Raw genomic sequence first — 20,869 nt, 5'->3', positions numbered from 1 at the left:
GTCAGACTCTGAATAATTTCCTCTTACCAAAAAAGGGCATTGATGTGAATTTGGGGGGAGGGACATACGTCCATCTGGGTGACGGTTGCAGAATTAGCCACATTAGCTCACATTATGTGTTCCTAAACCATCTGTTGGTACAGTTGATCGAAGAGCAAACACCACCACACGAATGACCACAGTCCAGCTCCAGATGACGGAGTTAGCATGCTAATAATGCTAATCCTGACTAATACCCTCTGAGGAGAAGTAAGGGCCAGAGGATAGCTGTCACTCAAGAGACCACGCCCCTAATTATTCAAAAGCTTTAACCTCCAATTTAATAAAAACTAGCCTGGTACAAAAGAATTCATCCCCCTCGGTGTTGTCATGGAGATATGACCTAAACATATAGACTAGAATGTTTTTTTGTCCGACCTCTCCGACCTCTCTCACCCCATTTCCTGTCTGTCCTATCGAATAAAAAATTCTTGAAAACTGCCAAAAAAATAATCTTAAAACAAACAATAATCCACTGGTTTATCAGAGCACTGTCATCGAACCGCAATGGCAGCCTATGAAAAGGTTCTGGGTTGTAATCTTTCATTTTTGTTTCACAGCCAGGAAAGATACAAACACGAACCATTCTGTCTCTCTGCACTTCAAGATGCAGGCGAGTCGTCTTTACCCGTGCCTGCACTCACTGTGTGTCTTCGGGCAAAATCTACGTTAATCGTTCATACACGAAACAAATTGGAATGGAATTTTTGGGTTAAATGTGCGAAGTGAGTTGTAGGCCTATGTTGGTTTGTGCAGGGGCCTCATGCTTGGACTCTGCAGGGGGCCCTGGATAACTGAGTAACGCCACTGCTCATGACAGTTGACAGCTACATGTGTTCCTTTGGCAAGCACACCACATCCAGGGGTTTATGTCTTCAATGAAGTCTACTCTTGAAGTGTTTTGTGTCTGTTTTTAAAGCTGCATGAGCCAAAAGGCAGCCCGCTCACAGAACCCCCCACATAACGCCACTGGAGCTCGGAGAAGAGCGTGTGTATCAAAGGTTAGTCACAGTTGGGAGTGGTCCGCCTCCTGTCGAAGCTGAGTGAAGTCTTGAACTTTCCCCCGGCTGCGGGGGAGTCTCTTTGTGCACGGGTTTGATTAGAAAGCCCCTTGTTTGGTAACTCCGGTGATCTCACGCGTGAGGAGGGGGCTGAGCCTGCTCCAGAAAAGACAGAAAGTGAAAGTAAATGTGTCAGAAGGAGTATGGGTGCAGCCCTGGGTCAGCGCAGACGATCAACGGCAGCACCGCAGCACGGTAGGCCCGAGAACACTCTCTCTTCTGACTCAAGTGTCTTTATTCCGCGGGGACAGATAGCGCGTGTGTGAGTGTTGGACCCCGGGTCTGGAGAGGTGCAAGTCACTGTTAGAACGGGGACCACCAGCTGCGCGAGGAGTTTTGCACGCGTGTGTGCAGTAGCTTATAGACGTTCACCAAAACCGTGAGATGTGCGTGCGGTGAGATCAGAGCGCGTGGTGAGATCTACACCGGGCGGCCACTTTTTTAGGCACGCCTGGTGCTTAATAAAGAGTCAGTGTGGTCTTGTGCTGCTGTTCCCTCTCTGTAGAAAGTAGGTGGTGTTGTGTGTTCACAGATGCTCTCCTGCATTCCTCTGTTGGAACCAGTGGATATTTGAGTTCCTGTTGCCTTTCTATCAGCTCCAACCAGTCTGGCAATTCTCCTCTGACCTCTGGCTAAAACAAGGCATTTGTGCCCACACAACTGCCGCTCACACACAACGAGCATCGTTTTGGGAAAAGACGCTCCTGCCAACTCTTACAGGTCTACGTGCCTAAATACAGACATGTGATTGGCTGATTAGAAATTTGCGTTAAGGAGCAGTTGGACAGGTGTACCTAATAAAGTGTCCGGTGAGTAGTTTCGTATACACACACACACACACACACACATATATGTATATATATATATTGTTAAATAAAATTATGATTTACTAAAACAACAGTTCAGTAAAATGATGATTTACTAATATAACAGTTAAAATGATGATTTACTAATATAACAGTTCAAATGATGATTTACTAATATAACAGTTAAAATGATGATTTACTAATATAACAGTTAAAATGATGATTTACTAATATAACAGTTCAGTAAAATGATGATTTACTAATATAACAGTTCAAATGATGATTTACTAATATAACAGTTCAGTAAAATGATGATTTACTAATATAACAGTTAAAATGATGGTTTACTAATATAACAGTTAAAATGATGATTTACTAATATAACAGTTAAAATGATGATTTACTAATATAACAGTTCAAATGATGATTTACTAATATAACAGTTAAAATGATGATTTACTAATATAACAGTTCAGTAAAATGATGATTTACTAATATAACAGTTCAGTAAAATGATGATTGTATTATTCATTTATTTCAGACTTGTAATCCAAAGATGAGAAAAAAAAACAAAAAAAACAACACATTGAGAAGAGAAAAAAGAAGAATTAACAATTTACACATACAGTCTGAAAAGGGGATGGAAGGAAGCAACGCTTATAAATTTCCAACCCCTCACCCAGCACCACCCAACCCAAAATAACATATTATAACCATACAATATATCTTAGTGACACAAAGATATACATGACAAACAAAACAGACATATAGACAGACAAACAGACAGACAGGCCCAAACTTTTCCTGCTTCTACACCCCCTCTTCCCTCCAGAACATATAGGCAACAGAGCAAGTGCCAGACAGGCAATTAGCAGATAGACAGGCATTCAGACAGACAGGTGTTTAGACAAACAGACAGACCCTCAGACTGAGAGACAGGCAGGCATCTATACAGACGGCCGCGTGTGTGTGCGTGTGCGTGCCTGCGTGGCTGTGGAGCCCCAGCTTGAGGAGTGCGCAAAAAAATAAAAAATAAATAAAAACTGCTTCAGTCCAGCAACTCCTTCTGGTACTCACACATTATATTTCTTTTGAATATTATTTTAAACTGAATGAGATTTCCACAACTTTTCGCTTCCTCTGCCAGTTTGTTCCACACAATGACTCCCCTCACCGAGACACACATAGATTTAAGGGCTGTCCTTACATGTGGTTGGTACAACTGATTACATCCTCTCAAATTATATGTGTGATGAGCATCTCTATCTCTAAATAGGTTTTGAATGTTACCCGGCAGCATATGATTGACTAATATAACAGTTAAAATGATGATTTACTAATATAACAGTTAAATGATGATTTACTAATATAACAGTTAAAATGATGATTTACTAATATAACAGTTCAGTTAAATGATGATTTACTAATATAACAGTTAAAATGATGATTTACTAATATAACAGTTAAATGATGATTTACTAATATAACAGTTAAAATTATGATTTATTAATATAACAGTTAAAATGATGATTTACTAATATAACAGTTAAAATGATGATTTACTAATATAACAGTTAAAATGATGATTTACTAATATAACAGTTAAATGATGATTTACTAAAATAACAGTTCAGTAAAATGATGATTTACTAATATAACAGTTAAATGATGATTTACTAATATAACAGTTCAGTAAATGATGATTTACTAATATAACAGTTAAAATGATGATTTACTAATATAACAGTTAAAATGATGATTTACTAATATAACAGTTCAGTAAAATGATGATTTACTAATATAACAGTTAAAATGATGATTTACTAATATAACAGTTCAGTAAATGATGATTTATTAATATAACAGTTAAAATGATGATTTACTAATAAAACAGTTCAGTAAAATGATGATTTACTAATATAACAGTTCAGTAAAATGATGATTTACTAATATAACAGTTAAAATGACGATTTACTAATATAACAGTTCAAATGATGATTTACTAATATAACAGTTAAAATGATGATTTACTAATATAACAGTTAAAATGATGATTTACTAATATAACAGTTAAATGATGATTCACTAATATAACAGTTAAATGATGATTTACTAATATAACAGTTCAGTAAATGATGATTTACTAATATAACAGTTCAGTAAAATGATGATTTACTAATATAACAGTTAAAATGATGATTTACTAATATAACAGTTAAAATGATGATTTACTAATATAACAGTTCAGTAAATGATGATTTACTAATATAACAGTTAAAATGATGATTTACTAATATAACAGTTCAGTAAAATGATGATTTACTAATATAACAGTTAAAATGATGATTTACTAATATAACAGTTCAGTAAATGATGATTTACTAATATAACAGTTAAAATGATGATTTACTAATATAACAGTTCAGTAAAATGATGATTTACTAATATAACAGTTCAGTAAAATGATGATTTACTAATATAACAGTTAAAATGATGATTTACTAATATAACAGTTCAGTAAAATGATGATTTACTAATATAACAGTTAAAATTATGATTTACTAATATAACAGTTAAAATGATGATTTACTAATATAACAGTTCAGTTAAATGATGATTTACTAATATAACAGTTAAAATGATGATTTATTAATAGAACAGTTAAAATGATGATTTACTAATAGAACAGTTAAAATGATGATTTACTAATATAACAGTTAAAATTATGATTTACTAATATAACTGTTAAAATGATGATTTACTAATATAACAGTTCAGTAAAATGTTGATTCACTAATATAACAGTTAAAATGACGATTTACTAATATAACAGTTCAAATGATGATTTACTAATATAACAGTTAAAATGATGATTTACTAATATAACAGTTAAAATGATGATTTACTAATAAAACAGTTAAAATTATGATTTACTAATATAACAGTTAAAATAATGATTTACTAATATAACAGTTAAAATGATGATTTACTAATATAACAGTTCAGTAAAATGATGATTTACTAATATAACAGTTCAGTAAAATGATGATTTACTGATATAACAGTTCAGTAAAATGATGATTTACTGATATAACAGTTAAAATGATGATTTACTAATATAACAGTTAAAATGATGATTTACTAATATAACAGTTAAAATGATGATTTACTAATAAAACAGTTAAAATGATGATTCACTAATATAACAGTTAAAATGATGATTTACTAATATAACAGTTAAAATGATGATTTACTAATATAACAGTTAAAATGACGATTCACTAATATAACAGTTCAAATGATGATTTACTAATATAACAGTTAAAATGATGATTTACTAATATAACAGTTCAGTAAAATGATGATTTACTAATATAACAGTTAAATGATGATTTACTAATATAACAGTTCAGTAAATGATGATTTACTAATATAACAGTTCAGTAAAATGATGATTTACTAATATAACAGTTAAAATGATGATTTACTAATATAACAGTTAAAATGATGATTTACTAATATAACAGTTCAGTAAATGATGATTTACTAATATAACAGTTAAAATGATGATTTACTAATATAACAGTTCAGTAAAATGATGATTTACTAATATAACAGTTAAAATGATGATTTACTAATATAACAGTTCAGTAAATGATGATTTACTAATATAACAGTTAAAATGATGATTTACTAATATAACAGTTCAGTAAAATGATGATTTACTAATATAACAGTTCAGTAAAATGATGATTTACTAATATAACAGTTAAAATGATGATTTACTAATATAACAGTTCAGTAAAATGATGATTTACTAATATAACAGTTAAAATTATGATTTACTAATATAACAGTTAAAATGATGATTTACTAATATAACAGTTCAGTTAAATGATGATTTACTAATATAACAGTTAAAATGATGATTTATTAATAGAACAGTTAAAATGATGATTTACTAATAGAACAGTTAAAATGATGATTTACTAATATAACAGTTAAAATTATGATTTACTAATATAACTGTTAAAATGATGATTTACTAATATAACAGTTCAGTAAAATGTTGATTCACTAATATAACAGTTAAAATGACGATTTACTAATATAACAGTTCAAATGATGATTTACTAATATAACAGTTAAAATGATGATTTACTAATATAACAGTTAAAATGATGATTTACTAATAAAACAGTTAAAATTATGATTTACTAATATAACAGTTAAAATAATGATTTACTAATATAACAGTTAAAATGATGATTTACTAATATAACAGTTCAGTAAAATGATGATTTACTAATATAACAGTTCAGTAAAATGATGATTTACTGATATAACAGTTCAGTAAAATGATGATTTACTGATATAACAGTTAAAATGATGATTTACTAATATAACAGTTAAAATGATGATTTACTAATATAACAGTTAAAATGATGATTTACTAATATAACAGTTCAGTAAAATGATGATTTACTAATATAACAGTTCAGTAAATGATGATTTACTAATATAACAGTATAGTAAAATGATGATTTACTAATATAACAGTTAAAATGATGATTTACTAATATAACAGTTAAAATGATGATTTACTAATAAAACAGTTAAAATGATGATTCACTAATATAACAGTTAAAATTTTGATTTACTAATATAACAGTTAAAATGATGATTTACTAATATAACAGCTCAGTCAAATCATGATATACTAATATAACAGTTCAGTAAACATTGATACTCCGTTGGCTGACTCTTTGAAGTTGTGATTCATGGTGGCACAATCAGTGCCAAATTCCCCACCAAATAGGCCTGTGTAGACCCTGATACTACCCCCTAACCCTGACCCTAACCATAACCTCTTACGGTTAACCCTAACCCAACCCCCTAAACCTAAACCCCTAACTCCTCCCTGAGCGGGAAACAAAGGACCCGGGGAACATAGGGATGACCCCTTGATATTAAAACAAGGTGCTGCTGTCTGTATGTGTATCTTCACTCACTAGCTAACTAACTAACAGGAAGCCAGGGAAGTCCATTAACTTTGTATAATAATGGAAGATATGACAAGATAGATGATAAGTAGATCTAAGTCAGAGAATAAGGTCAACATGATGTGACTTCATTGCCTACGGTAGGCTGACAGATGTCCTGAAAACTCCAGGACAGGAGGAATTAAATGATCCATTCATCCATCGTCTCTAACCATTTGTCCCTATTGGGGTCGTGGGGGGCTGTAGCTGATCCCAGCTGACATTGGCCCTGAGGCGGGGTACACCCTGGACAGGCACTAGTCCATCACAGGGAAGGAATTAAAAGATAGTTGAATGAAATTAAAGCTCAAGTAAATGATCCTGGTCTGGTCTCAGTCTGCAGTCTGAGGGTTTACAACCACTGATTTACGTGTATTTAAAATGAAAATATATATGACTAACTATAAGCTATAACCTACAGGTTTCAGCACCAGGAGCTGTCCATAGTATGCCCTACAGCATTTAACAGCCTGGTGCATTTTGTACAGTTATATAACTTATAGAAGGCCAGTTATGGTCAGTGGGTCACTAGGTGCAGACCACTACGGTAAAAAGACAGACCAGTAGGAACTTTCTCCCTGAGCAACATTAAAACTACAAATGACCCACACTTCACTGTGATAAGGGGTTTGTGTGTGTTATGTTGTGAGCTGGGTTGAGACGTGGCTTGGCTTGCCAGGTGCTCCCATGTGGCAGCATCACTGCACAACACAGAGACAGCAGCTTCCATCAAGTAGAAACTCATAATGTAATAACTGAATTAGGCCGGTTTTAAATGTACTACTGAATCAGATACATATCAGATTTTTTTAAATGCAACGGCAATCTGAACAGTCAAGTCGACATTTAAAGTGACTTTGACGTCATTCTGACCCATGCTGCACAGGTCAGAATGATTTGGAATTTGGAAATTTGGAAATTAATGACAAGAAAAGGTGATTGAAAAAAAAAGTGGGCCACAGGCGGGAACCAGGAACAGAATCAAATAGTGCCATCATTAAAATATGAATTTTATCTCTCCTCTTCTTCCTTCCTCGTAACACCCACTCACACATTTGTCAGCTGCCACCACACAGTGTTTTTAGCATTAAGCCATAAAGTCCTACAATACCAGCTGCCGTTGCCACTTCTTCACAGCAATATCTGTAGACAGGCCACATTTAAAGACGTGATGTGAACGGACAGACCAAAAAATCAGATTTGAGCAATAAATCAAAATTGTGCATTGAGACTTGCAGTGTGAACGGAGCCTTTGTCTTGGTAAAGTATAGGAACCCTTGTAGTTTTACATGACACCAGTGGGGTCCTTAATTCTAATCAACTGGACTTTCCAAACTGAGGTGTAAAATTCAGGAGAACAAAATATGGAGTGACCTGGACAAATGATAAGTTTTATATATCATGCTGAATTTATTACGCTCAGTTACTCTTAGCATGTGAGATCATTTTTACATATTTAACTTGGGGAATTGTTGGGTCTATGTTTATCATAAATAAGTCATAGAGTGTGGTCTTTACCTAGTTTGTAAAGTGTCCTGAGATAACTTTTGTTATGACTTGGCACTATAAATAAAATTGAATTGAATTGAATTGAATTGAACTTAACTTCTTAAGTTAAATCGTTCATACTTTTTCTGTTGTGATAAGTATTCAGTGTTCCTAAACCATTAACTTTCCTTTTATAATGCATTACCTTAAGTAATGTAACATTGATCTGATCTTTTTTCTTAGACACCGTATGCAAGCTCTTTTCAGAAATAGCATCTACTGGTAAGTCACATCTTTTTTTTTTTAGCCCAGTTCAGATCAAAGATTTGCGACGAGACGAGTTGAAACTTGCAACTACTACAATGTGCAGGTGTGCAACGTTTAGAAACCTTCCCGTTCACACCAGTAGCAACTTAATTTCTAACCTCCAACTTTTCAGGGTTTTTTTGTAGCTGGATATAATTTGTCGCATTCTAAAAAATAAATGAGGACAGAGACAGTGAGATACTTCCTACAGCTGTTTTTCTAGTAGAGATGAAACGGTGAAAAGGAGGTTTTGTTTCCCTGATTAACTGCTTTGTTCTTGATTGCTCGCTTGACCCTCTCTCTCTCTCGGTCTCTGTCTCTCTCTCCATCCGTAAAGGCCATTTCAACCTATGAAAAGTTCATATATATAAACATATCTATGATTTCAACCAGCGACTTGACCAGCGGACTTTGCCAAGACTTAATTGGCTGTTGCAACAGGTGACGTGTCTGAAAAGTAAAGCGGAAGTGGAAGTGGAAGTGGCTTGAACCTGCATTCTCTTTTTTCATTTCAGAAATCCCTTCTAATATGAAAACAGACTGCTCATCAGTTGTGGAAGCACAAGAACATATTTCTATTATTTAATTTGCTTTTTGGAAGTGTTCGACAGCATGGAGCATTGTAGCAAGCAGTTTCAGTTTTAAAGTTGTAAGTTAGGCTGAGATGTGAGAGTTTATCAGTTCTCAAAGGTATTTTAGCAATCAGGGCCAATATTCACTAAACATATTAAGGCTTAAAGTAACTCCTAAGTCGCTGATGAAGAAGTAATGTTGTGTTCAGACCAGCCATGCTTTTTGTGAATTGAGCGGCGTGATACATTCTAAGTCAATCCAAAGACAAACATAGATGTTACATTATGTCTTGATTATTACAGTCATGCAAAGCTTTTACATTATAAGTTGCCACATACGTCCAAACAGTACATGAAATCAGGGAGCTGTAAAGGGCTCCAAATAAATTGACACAGTGATAAAGAGGTGGAATGTGAGTTTCACTTCCTGGTGTGTGCAGTTGTTTTTGGCAACGAAATTAAAGGGGAAGTGCAGTTCATTAGTGATAAAGACGATGCTGTTTGTTCATTATTGATAAATTAAGACATTGTTTGTTTAAGCTACTATGTTTAGTCTTTATTGTCTCAAAGAATGCGTGATTATGAAACCAATCGCTGTGTTTTGTGTCCTCTCTCTCTCTGTGTTTTATTCTGTCTACACTGTCCAGGTATAGAGAGAATAAGTTTATAATTCTAAGAACCAAAAGCTCAAAGAGTCTCTGTATATTTGGCTGTTCGTGTGGAGGGGCCTGATGTTGTGTCTTATATTTAAAATACATTTCAGTTGAATTATATTCATAGGGTCAAATCATAACATGAATCTCAATATCTTTTCTCTGCTCTTTACTTCTTCTTCTCTAGTGTGAGTGTAGTCTGGATGGTCACGGTGGCAGCATGACATGGAGATACGTGGCCCACCTGGTGGTAAGTGTCCCCTACGCAGCATTCCCTGTGAACTCAGCTGCTCCTAGCTCTGAGTAAAACGTTTCTTATTATTATGTTTATTTGACATGCTTTCTCTTTATTATTAAAAAATGGTAACATTTTTATCTGCTAGGTGTTCCTGAGCACGATCAACCTATCAAAGGAGGGCTGTTACGACTATTTCAAGATACAGACCATGGTATATGTTCATCCTTTTTTATTCACTGCTTTTGTTTTTGCAAGAAACCAGCAAAATTAAAAAGTCAAGGCAGTGGAAAATATCTTCGTCTGAGCTTTTGTTTTCAGAGGTTTGTTGGTATTGTATGTTGCTGCAAACCGCAGGAAGTTTGACATTTAAAGTATAGTATAGTATAGAGTTGATGTCTAAACCATGTAGTTTAGTTGTCTAAACCTAACCATGTAGTTTTGTTGTTTCTAAACCTAACCATGTAGTTTAGTTGTCTAAACCTAACCATGTAGTTTTGTTGTCTAAACCTAACCATGTAGTTTAGTTGTTTCTAAACCTAACCAAGAATTTTTGTTGTCTAAACCTAACCATGTAGTTTTGTTGTTTCTAAACCTGACCAAGAAGTTTTGTTGTCTAAACCTAACCATGTAGTTTTGTTTTCTAAACCTAACCATGTAGTTTAGTTGTTTCTAAACCTAACCATGTAGTTGTTGTCTAAACCTAACCATGTAGTTTAGTTGTCTAAACCTAACCATGTAGTTTAGTTGTTTCTAAATCTAACCATGTAGTTTTGTTGTTTCTAAACCTAACCATGTAGTTTAGTTGTCTAAACCTAACCATGTAGTTTAGTTGTTTCTAAACCTAACCATGTAGTTTAGTTGTCTAAACCTAACCATGTAGTTTAGTTGTTTCTAAATCTAACCATGTAGTTTTGTTGTCTAAACCTAATCATGTAGTTAAGTTGTCTAAACCTAACCATGTAGTTTAGTTGTCTAAACCTAACCATGTAGTTTAGTTGTCTAAACCTAACCATGTAGTTTAGTCGTCTAAACCTAACCATGTAGTTTAGTTGTCTAAACCTAACCATGTAGTTCAGTTGTCTAAACCTAACCATGTAGTTCAGTTGTCTAAACCTAACCATGTAGTTTAGTTGTCTAAACCTAACCATGTAGTTCAGTTGTCTAAACCTAACCATGTAGTTTAGTCGTCTAAACCTAACCAAACATTACCCAAAGAAGAGTATTTGGTGTATTTCTTTGGGGACTAACTTCAGCCAGATATTTGGCGCTTCAGTGAATATTTAGCTGCAGGGTATGTGGGATCAGCTCATAATCAACTATGTTAGCGATGGTAATTGTGATTTTGTGAAATGGTTCTGGTCCTCAGTCTGGGTAGGATTCTCATCATCAGACTCTTACACAGCTGGACTGACAGAACATCTCCCCAGAGTCACAACAGCTTATTACACAAGTGATCAAGAATATTATTTTCAGATTAATGGTGATTAAAATAGAATTAGTGGAATAAAGGCCAGCATCTAGAAATATCCATGATATCATATATGCTGTTTAAAAGATGTATGTGGTATGTGGGATCAGCTCCAAATCAACTATGTAAGCGATGGTAATTGTGACCATTACACTATGTGTCTCATTGATGTGTTTTTAATAGTTTAATAGCTCTACAGCACAGATGCATGAGAGCTGGCTTTGGGTACACAGACAATACTTGTATTTATTCATTGTTGGTTTTGGTGGTTTCATGGGATTAGTCACAAATCAGTACAGTAATAAGTTCAAATCAGAACTTGGAAACCCTTTATGGAAACCTGGCAGAGGGTGTTTTGTTAATGTTTCTACAGCATTTTAATATGATTGAAAACATAACAATTCTAAAAATGATTATCATTAACTAATCATAAACAATTGATGATGTCTTTGTGTCCATCTGCTATTCTTATTTCATATTTAATTGAAGTGTAGTGTGCAAATTATTGTTGGAGGGAGCCTGAGACCAAGATGTTCATTGACCACTGCTTCTGTAGTTGCTGTGTTTTTATAATAAGTAACTTCAAACTTCTCTGTTCCACTTTCAAGCCAGAATTTCTGACAGACAATGTTCCCCTCGTAAGAACTAAGGATCCCAAGGTAACTTACTGAAACTGGGAAAATAATTAGTTGAGATTCTATGTTAATGCATATTGTTTAATAGGGACTGGGTTGGATTGTATTAGATGAAGTGAACATCTGTGCTCTACCCCAATGCAGCACATAATGGAATGTACTATAGAGAGAGAGTGCCTACAGAACAAAGGAGGTATTTGTGACTGGTTACAGTGCTTTGACAGAGTGAGTAATAATCAATACCATTTTTTTCTTATTTTTTCAAGTTGGTGTTATGTTTGTTGCATAGACTGTATGAAAAATGGACGGGGACAGGGGATTGTTGTTGTTTCATTGAGACTTTTGGGAAGGATGGTGAAGTTCCATGCATTCCAAACTAATAATTGATGGTATCTGATAAACCTGTTGTTTCTTTTGCACCACAGGAAGAGAAAGTAAATGCGACAAGTGAAAAATGTGAAGGGGAAATTTTTGAGGAGGTCTCTTTCTATCACTTCATGTGCATGGCGGCCAAAGCTTTGAACCACACTCCTAAAGGTAGCCCACACAGCGGTACTACTCTAACAATCCGTGCTGGCTGCTCTGCCTGCCATTGAGCCCTTTTTGTGGTAACCCTCTCAAACTTACACAAAATGAATGGCCAATTCTGAATTCTAATTAATAATTATGATTGCAGTAAAATACCAGAATACTAAGATAGTTTTTAAGCTTTTGAAAGTCATAATCTGCTTTTCTTTCTTTCTTGCATCACAGGCTGTGAATATGGTGAGTATACCTGCATGATGAGTGGTGGTGTGGGTGGCTGGTGGTATGTGTATGTCTCTGCCTGCTGTTGCCTGTGTGGACATGCAAGTGCTGACACCAGAGTGCACGTCCATACTTTTTCTGTTGTGATAAGTATTCAGTGTTCCTAAACCATTAACTTTCCTTTTATAATGCATTACCTTAAGTAATGTAACATTGATCTGATCTTTTTTCTTAGACACCGTATGCAAGCTCTTTTCAGAAATAGCATCTACTGGTAAGTCACATCTTTTTTTTTTTTTTAGCCCAGTTCAGATCAAAGATTTGCGACGAGACGAGTTGAAACTTGCAACTACTACAATGTGCAGGTGTGCAACGTTCACACCAGTGAGACGAGGGGAGACGGTGTATCATCTCCATAGCAACTTAATTTCTAACCTCCAACTTTTCAGGCTTTTTTTTGTAGCTGGATATAATTTGTAGCATTCTAAAAAATAAATGAGGACAGAGAAAGTGAGATACTTCCTACAGCTTTCTGTCTCTGTCTCTCTCTCCATCCATAAAGGCCATTTCAACCTATGAACAGTTCATATATATAAACATATCTATGATTTCAACCAGCGACTTGACCAGCAGACTTTGTTAAGACTTAATTGGCTGTTGCAACAGGTGACGTGTGTTACTTTCTTAAAGCAGCTGCTGGAGACATGACGAGTCTCAAGAGACGACATCAGCCATTTTGAGTCCAGAGGGTCATTCACGCCGCTGCACCTTTCACCTGCAACGTTCTAAAGCGGTTTCGTCGTGGTACGACTCTTTGGTCTGAACTGGGCTTTAGAGAGATTAAGAAGAAGTAAATGTTGATACATACATTATTCTCTGAATAATAAAGGACTGATACTGATGTTAGAGGGGAAAGTTCACAGATTACCTAAATTGCGGCCATGAACGTTTTTGAGCTGGAATGAAAATAGACCTTTTCTATATGTATTTTGCACCAACATGACACTTTCTTAAACAGATAAGTATTAAAGAATATTTTACATTACAATACATACAATGGATTACATTGTCAACAATGAAAAAGAATGAATAAATAAATAAACTTTATATATTTAATACTAGTCAATTGCTGAGCATTTAAATAAAAAAGAAATTCGAACAAAATAAGAGCTATATAAACATTATAGTCAGTATCAGTCAATTACTGACAATTTAAATATATATATATATATATATATATATATATATATATACAGTATATATAATAGGTTGACTGATATCAAGATATTGGTCTGACTCTAATGTTGATGCTGTGCTTTTGAAATGGCAGTAATCATTTGTACTGTTGGATAACTGCAGTTCTCCATCTCCCCATACAGTTAATCATTCCAAATATACAGAGAGTGTATTCACTCAGAGAACCATGGTTCCACGTTACCTTTGGTTATTATAGCTTCTGCCGTTTTGGAGTGCTCCTGACCACCTTTTTTTTCATGTTCAACTTCATGTTTTTTTTCAAATATTTTTACCCCATATTCTTTGTTTTTAAGTGTTTAAGTCAATATTTATTCATTTAATGTGAAACTTTCTCTAATTAAATTTAAAACTGTATGTGAATAATAAGAGAATCTTAAACCCCTTTCAGACACCTTTTATTTCTCTAAGTGAAGTTGGGTGATTTTTGTATCGCATGTGTTGAACTGCACTCAGATATTTACCAGCTCATGTTTTGGTCTCCAGCTCTGACTAAAATTAGCGCTGCAAAAATGTGATGATTCGATTTTAAGTAAAATCAATATGAAATGTCCAAGAACTGATGGCCTGACCTCCAACAAAGGTAAAGCATGCAGTATATAGAAACAGATTCACCATATTTCAGATCCCTCTACCTTTAAATACTAAGGCTGCCACTACAGCTATGAGTTGGGATGCTGTGTTAAATAGAAATAAAATGTGATAATTTATTTAACATTGAAAATAGCACAAAGACCACATATCAAATGCTGAAACTGAGAAATGTCATTGTTTTTTGAAAACTGTATGTTGAATTCAATGCCAGCAACATGTTTGAAAAAAGTGTCAACAGAAGAGTGAAAGTTGAGAAACGCTGAGAGAAAACAGCTGCTGGAACATCTCTGAATGAATGAGGTGAACTGGCAGCAGGTTAGTGACATGATTGGGTCTAAAAAGAGTCTGTCTAAAGTAAACATGTGGAGGGCTTCACCACTCACTGGAAAATAGTGACACAATTTAACAATAATGTTTATCAACGTAAAATGTCAAAGAATTTGGGCTTTTCATCATCTACAGTTCATAAAATCATAAAAGATTCACAGAATCTTAAGAAATGTCTGTATGAAAACCAATGTTGGATGTTGTGATGTTGATTAAAACAGACAGACTGTGTAGTGGACATCAGTGCATGGGCTCAGGAACACTTCCACAAAGCAGTTTATCACTGCATCCACACATGACAGTTGAGACTCGACCATGCAAAGAGGAAACCGTATAGAACAAGATCCAGAAACGCTGCTGCCTTCTCTGGGCCTGAGCTCATTTAAGATGGACTGAGGCCAAGTGGAAAACTCTCCTGTTGGCTGACCACCCACAATGTGAAAGTCTTTTTGGAAACAGGGTTGTACAAATATCACACATTCCATTCTGCTTCTTCTTATTGATATGCCAAACCTATATTGATTTTAGTGCCTACAGATCCCATATTGAAAGATTTGATTACTGACCTTTCTGTAGTTTTTGATCAGACAACAGCATTGCCACCAACAACACTGCCAGAAACAACAACGGGAACAACAACAACAACAGCTTTGCCACCACCACCAACAACAACAACAGCAGCATTGCCAACAACAACAACAACAACAGCAGCATTGCCGCCATCAGCAACAGCACTGACATCAACACCAACAGTCACACAGAGTGCAGGTAGTGGAAGCATTGGTAAGCTACATCAATAGCACTTTATATGATTGACCTGTGCTACTTATCACAGTGAAGTAGCTGTGTGCACACCCTGCCTGTTGTAGGCCAGGGCCCTGTTTCAGAAAGTTTCAGTGGAGCTCTGATACTACGATTCACCATGGCAACATGGAAATAAAAGGCAGCGCCTCCATAATCCTGTGGATGTAGAGATATGAATGCATGTATATGCAGACTGTCTACATTTATCTTTAAAGAATAAAAGCCTAGGTCAGAGTGGCGAAAGTGTCAATAAGTTAACACAATAAAGTTTGATTCTCTGTTCTCTATGAAATCAGAATTTAAAAATATAGTTGAAGATGTAAAAAATATATAGATCAAAGAAAGAGATATGATTGTAAGATGACAATCTGATCCACTAATACAAATGTTTGTGATCTACATTTGAATTGATTTGAATCTTAGTTCAATAGCACATAGTGGCTTTAGTTTAGCTTCTTCAACAAATATACTTAATTAAAAACAGTTCAGACTGTATCAGACTATTTAAAAAACTCACTTTCAAACTTCATTCTGCAGCTGCACCACCATCAATCCCCATCACACATATGAACATAGAGCTGCGCTGATGTTAAAGGGATGAAGTTGCATTGTTGAGACCGATCACGCCACGACTGATAGAGAGAATTATTCATTGATCCTAGTGTCTAAAGGTTCATACTGATTTTTATTATTAAAAATGAGATAATCACACATAATGTCCCATAAACATTTTAGTGGAACTGCTGTAACTGACAACTGTCTGCACAGAGTCACAGTGTTAGTTCAAAAAGATGCAGGTTGAGGTTTTATTGAATAGTTGAGTGTGAGGGCAAAAACTGCTGTTCAAATAAATGACTGACAATGTAAAAAAAGTAACATTACATAGTCCTGAGAAACAACCTTATATCCAACCAGGATTTTGATTCTGACACTCAGTCATCTCTGCTATTTAAGTGCTGCAATGTGCGCTTTGATCCGGACTGAATGAATGAGCAAATGAAACAGCAGGACTGTCTGTGTAAGACGGAGGAGACGCAGAGAATCTCAGGCTTCTTTGGAGAAAACCTGCCAACGAGCAGGTTAGGTTGACAAAGTCAGTTACCACGGTAACTGACCCAAATGTTTAGTTTTTAGTTTGATTTTCCCTCATCTCAGGCTTATCATACTAATCCTAATTTCTGAAATAGGGCCCTGGTGCAGAACTGAAAAACAACATGAATACTGTTGGTGAGAGTGATGTCCATAAACTCTATTACAGCTCCCAATACTATTACTATTACTATTATTATTGCATTGATTTAAAAGCTGAAGCAACCAATAGGCTCCTAACCAGGCAAATGACTCACATACTGTACCTGATAGAATAATATATTCAATTCAATTCAATTCAATTTTATTTATAGTGCCAAATCATAACAAAAGTTATCTCAGGACACTTTACAAACTAGGTAAAGACAACACTCTATGACTTATTTATGATACACATAGACCCAACAATTCCCCCGTAGAGTACGGTGGCAACGAAAACCTTCCCAAAAACAGACAGGAACGTGGGACAGACCCAGCTCTGGGGAGGAAGAAAAGGAGAGAGAAAGAGAGAAAAGACGGACAGATGGACAGAGAGAGACAAAGACAGACACAAAGACAGAGACAGACACACTTCCAGTAACTATAATAATATCTATAGTAATGTGAATATGACTTATACGTTATGGCAGTTAATAGAGCATAATAGCAGAAACAAGCACAGCTAAGGTTATAAATTATAATAGTAGCAGGAAGCGTCATGCAGGACCACGGCAGCAGGCACCACCATGATCAGCAGAGACCTGCGAGACGACAAAGCACAAACAACTCCGGGGAAGAAGTTGAATTAGTAACATGCATTGATGAGACATGAACAATACAGACAGAGAGGAGAGAAGCTCAGAGTATCTGGAGAAGAATTATCCCCCGGCAGACTAGGCCTATAGCAGCATAATTAAGCAGAACAAAATCAGCTTAAAAATAACAACATTGCTAAGGGCTCGTAAGCCCTAGCTGTAAGCTTTATCAAAAAGGAAAGTTTTACTCTTAAATATGGGGACAGTGGCCCTCATTTATCAATCTTGCGTGAAAACGGGCGCAGATCTGAGCGCAGAATTGGTTGTACGACAGGACCCTCGTGTGATTTATGAAACATTCGTATCTGACCAATCTCAGCGTACGAATGAGCGGGCCTTGATAAATGCGGCGGCTGAATTTGATCGTCATTAACATGTTACGCCCTTAAATATTCCTGGTTCGGAGGCCTCGCCCACTAAGGTCAAACATGGAGAGGAGAAACACTGGGAAGAAAAGAAACTTTTCCGACACACAGATCGGCATCCTGACATCCGAGATGGAGCAAAATAAAGACGTGCTTTTGGGCAGTCTTAAGAGTGGAATAAAAGGGGCCCATAAAAACGCTGTATGGAAAAGAATAACGGAGGCAGTCAACCCGAAGCAGCGCTCCACTGTGACCCGTGTGCGTGTGTGCGCACTGCTGAACCTGTGCTCCTGCTCTGTAGCAGGGTTATTTGGTATCCCGTTAGAGGATAACCTTTGTCACCTAGAAGTACCATACCAAAATGTTAATCATACCTTGTTTGATTTAATGCAATTTATCGAGGGTAGCCACTAGCCAAGGAGATGACTTTGGCTCTGCAGTGCGCATACCTGCAGCCGCGCGCCAACACATTCATTCATTCGTTCATTTATCTTCAACCACTTGTCCCTGTCGGGGTCGCGGGGGGCTGGAGCCGAGCTGTTTTGAAATATAAAAGAATCGTGTGTGTGTCCCTGGCCACCTGGCCACCACGTTTAAAAGCGATAGCTTGGCATCACAAATCACCTGTACATTTATCGAGTGGTAGTTTTTGCGATTGATGAATGCGTTATCATTCATGGATGGTGTCTTCAGACGCACATGAGTACAATCAATTGCTCCAACCACAATTTTTATTTTTTGTATTTGTTTTAAGAATCAGTTTTGATCGGTTCTTAATATGTGACTGCTTATGCTTAATGACAGCTGAGGTTTGTTCATTATTTTCAGCCAGATTTTGCTGTGCTGCACCGCAAATACACAGGCTCAAATGTGCGTACACGATCTCAGACCTGACGTGAGATTTGATCGTAGCTCCCACTCACGTCCAAATTGATAAATGCCGAAGTTTGCCAGGAAATGGTCGTACGCACGTTTTTCTGCTGTACGTTCGTTTGATAAATGAGGGCCAGTGTCTGTATTTTGAATGACACCTAGGAGTTGGTTTCACAGGAGAGGAGCTTGGTAGCTGAAGGCTCTACCTCCCATTGTACTTTTGGAGACTCTAGGAACGACGAGTAATCCTGCATTCTCAGAGCGAAGCTATCTAGTCGGGTAATACGGTACTATGAGCTCTTTAAGATACGACGGAGCCTGACCAATAAGAGCTTTGTAGGTAAGGAGAAGGATTTTACAGGTAGCCAGTGCAAAGAAGCTAATACAGGAGAAATATGTTCTCTTCGATTTGTTTTAGTTAGTACACGAGCTGCAGAATTTTGGACCAACTGGAGACTCTTAACAGACTTATTGGAACAGCCTGATAATAAGGAGTTGCAGTAGTCCAGCCTAGAAGTAACAAATGCATGGACTTGTTTTTCTGCATCTTTCTGAGAAACAATGTTCCTAATTTTCGCAATATTACGCAGGTGAAAATGTGCATTCCTTGTCGTAAGTTTTATGTGAGAATCGAAGGACATATCCTGATTAAAAATAACACCCAGGTTCCTTACTGTGGTGCTGGAGGACAACACAACATCATCCAGAGTAACAATGTCTTTAGCTATTGAGTTTTGGAGGCCTTTGGGGCCAAGTGCAATGACTTCAGTTTTATCTGAGTTTAACATCAGAAAATTGCAGGTCATCCAGCTTTTTATTTCCTTAATGCACATTTGAAGTTTATCTAACTGATCAGTTTCATCTGGTTTGATCGACAAATATAATTGTGTATCATCAGCATAACAATGAAAGTTTATGGAGTGCTTCCTTATAATATTTCCTAAGGGAAGCATAAATAAGGTGTATAGAATCGGTTCAAGGACGGAACCCTGTGGGACTCCGTGACTAACTTTAGTGTGAATGGAGGATTTGTCATTAACATGTACAAACTGAGATCTATCTGATAAATAAGACTTAAACCAGCTCAGTGCGGTTCCTTTAATGCCAATTAGATGCTCCAGTCTCTGTAGCAGGATGTGATGGTCAATAGTGTCGAAGGCAGCACTAAGATCTAGTGAAACGAGTACAGAGACAAGTCCTTTGTCTGAAGCTATTAGAAGGTCGTTAGTAATTTTTACCAGTGCTGTCTCAGTGCTATGAATCATTCTAAATCCTGACTGGAAGTCCTCAAATAACCTATTATTTAAAAAGTCACACAGCTGAATGGTTACTAATTTCTCGAGGATCTTTGAGAGAAAAGGAAGGTTAGATATGGGTCTATAGTTGGCTAGTACCTCAGGATCAAGACTGGGCTTTTTAAGAAGAGGTTTAATTACAGCTTCTTTAAAAGACTGTGGTACATAACCTGCCGATAAAGACATGTTAATCATATCTAATACAGGAGTGCTAACTATAGGTAACACTTCTTTAAGTAACCTAGTTGGAATAGAGTCTAGGAGACAAGTAGAAGGCTTTGATGCTGAAATAGTACATGTTAATTTGTTAAGGTTGACTGTAGAAAAGCAGTATATAAAGGCACTGAGCCCATGACATCATCAATATCAGCCAATTAAGTAGGATAAAGCACATTGGCCATGTAATAATATATTAAATG

General features: G+C 35.9%; 1 protein-coding gene across 1 annotated transcript in view; it reads left to right on the top strand.

The window, feature by feature from the left end:
• The first annotated feature begins 1,107 nt into the window (after positions 1–1,107).
• The window catches only part of LOC310960176 (uncharacterized protein), a 34,249-nt gene continuing 14,487 nt past the window's right edge, over positions 1,108–20,869 (top strand). Inside the window, exons 1-9 of the mRNA XM_083931799.1 lie at positions 1,108–1,295; positions 10,155–10,217; positions 10,351–10,416; positions 12,282–12,332; positions 12,453–12,533; positions 12,734–12,860; positions 13,062–13,073; positions 13,291–13,329; positions 15,807–16,013. Coding sequence (XP_083787925.1) covers positions 10,188–10,217; positions 10,351–10,416; positions 12,282–12,332; positions 12,453–12,533; positions 12,734–12,860; positions 13,062–13,073; positions 13,291–13,329; positions 15,807–16,013 — 613 coding nt within the window. The 5' untranslated portion in view covers positions 1,108–1,295; positions 10,155–10,187. The remainder of the gene's footprint in view (positions 1,296–10,154; positions 10,218–10,350; positions 10,417–12,281; positions 12,333–12,452; positions 12,534–12,733; positions 12,861–13,061; positions 13,074–13,290; positions 13,330–15,806; positions 16,014–20,869) is intronic.

This window comes from Echiichthys vipera (assembly GCF_963691815.1).
Source record: "Echiichthys vipera genome assembly, chromosome: 17".
Classification (NCBI taxonomy): domain Eukaryota; kingdom Metazoa; phylum Chordata; class Actinopteri; order Perciformes; family Trachinidae; genus Echiichthys; species Echiichthys vipera.
This window is presented reverse-complemented; position numbering and strand designations above follow the sequence as displayed.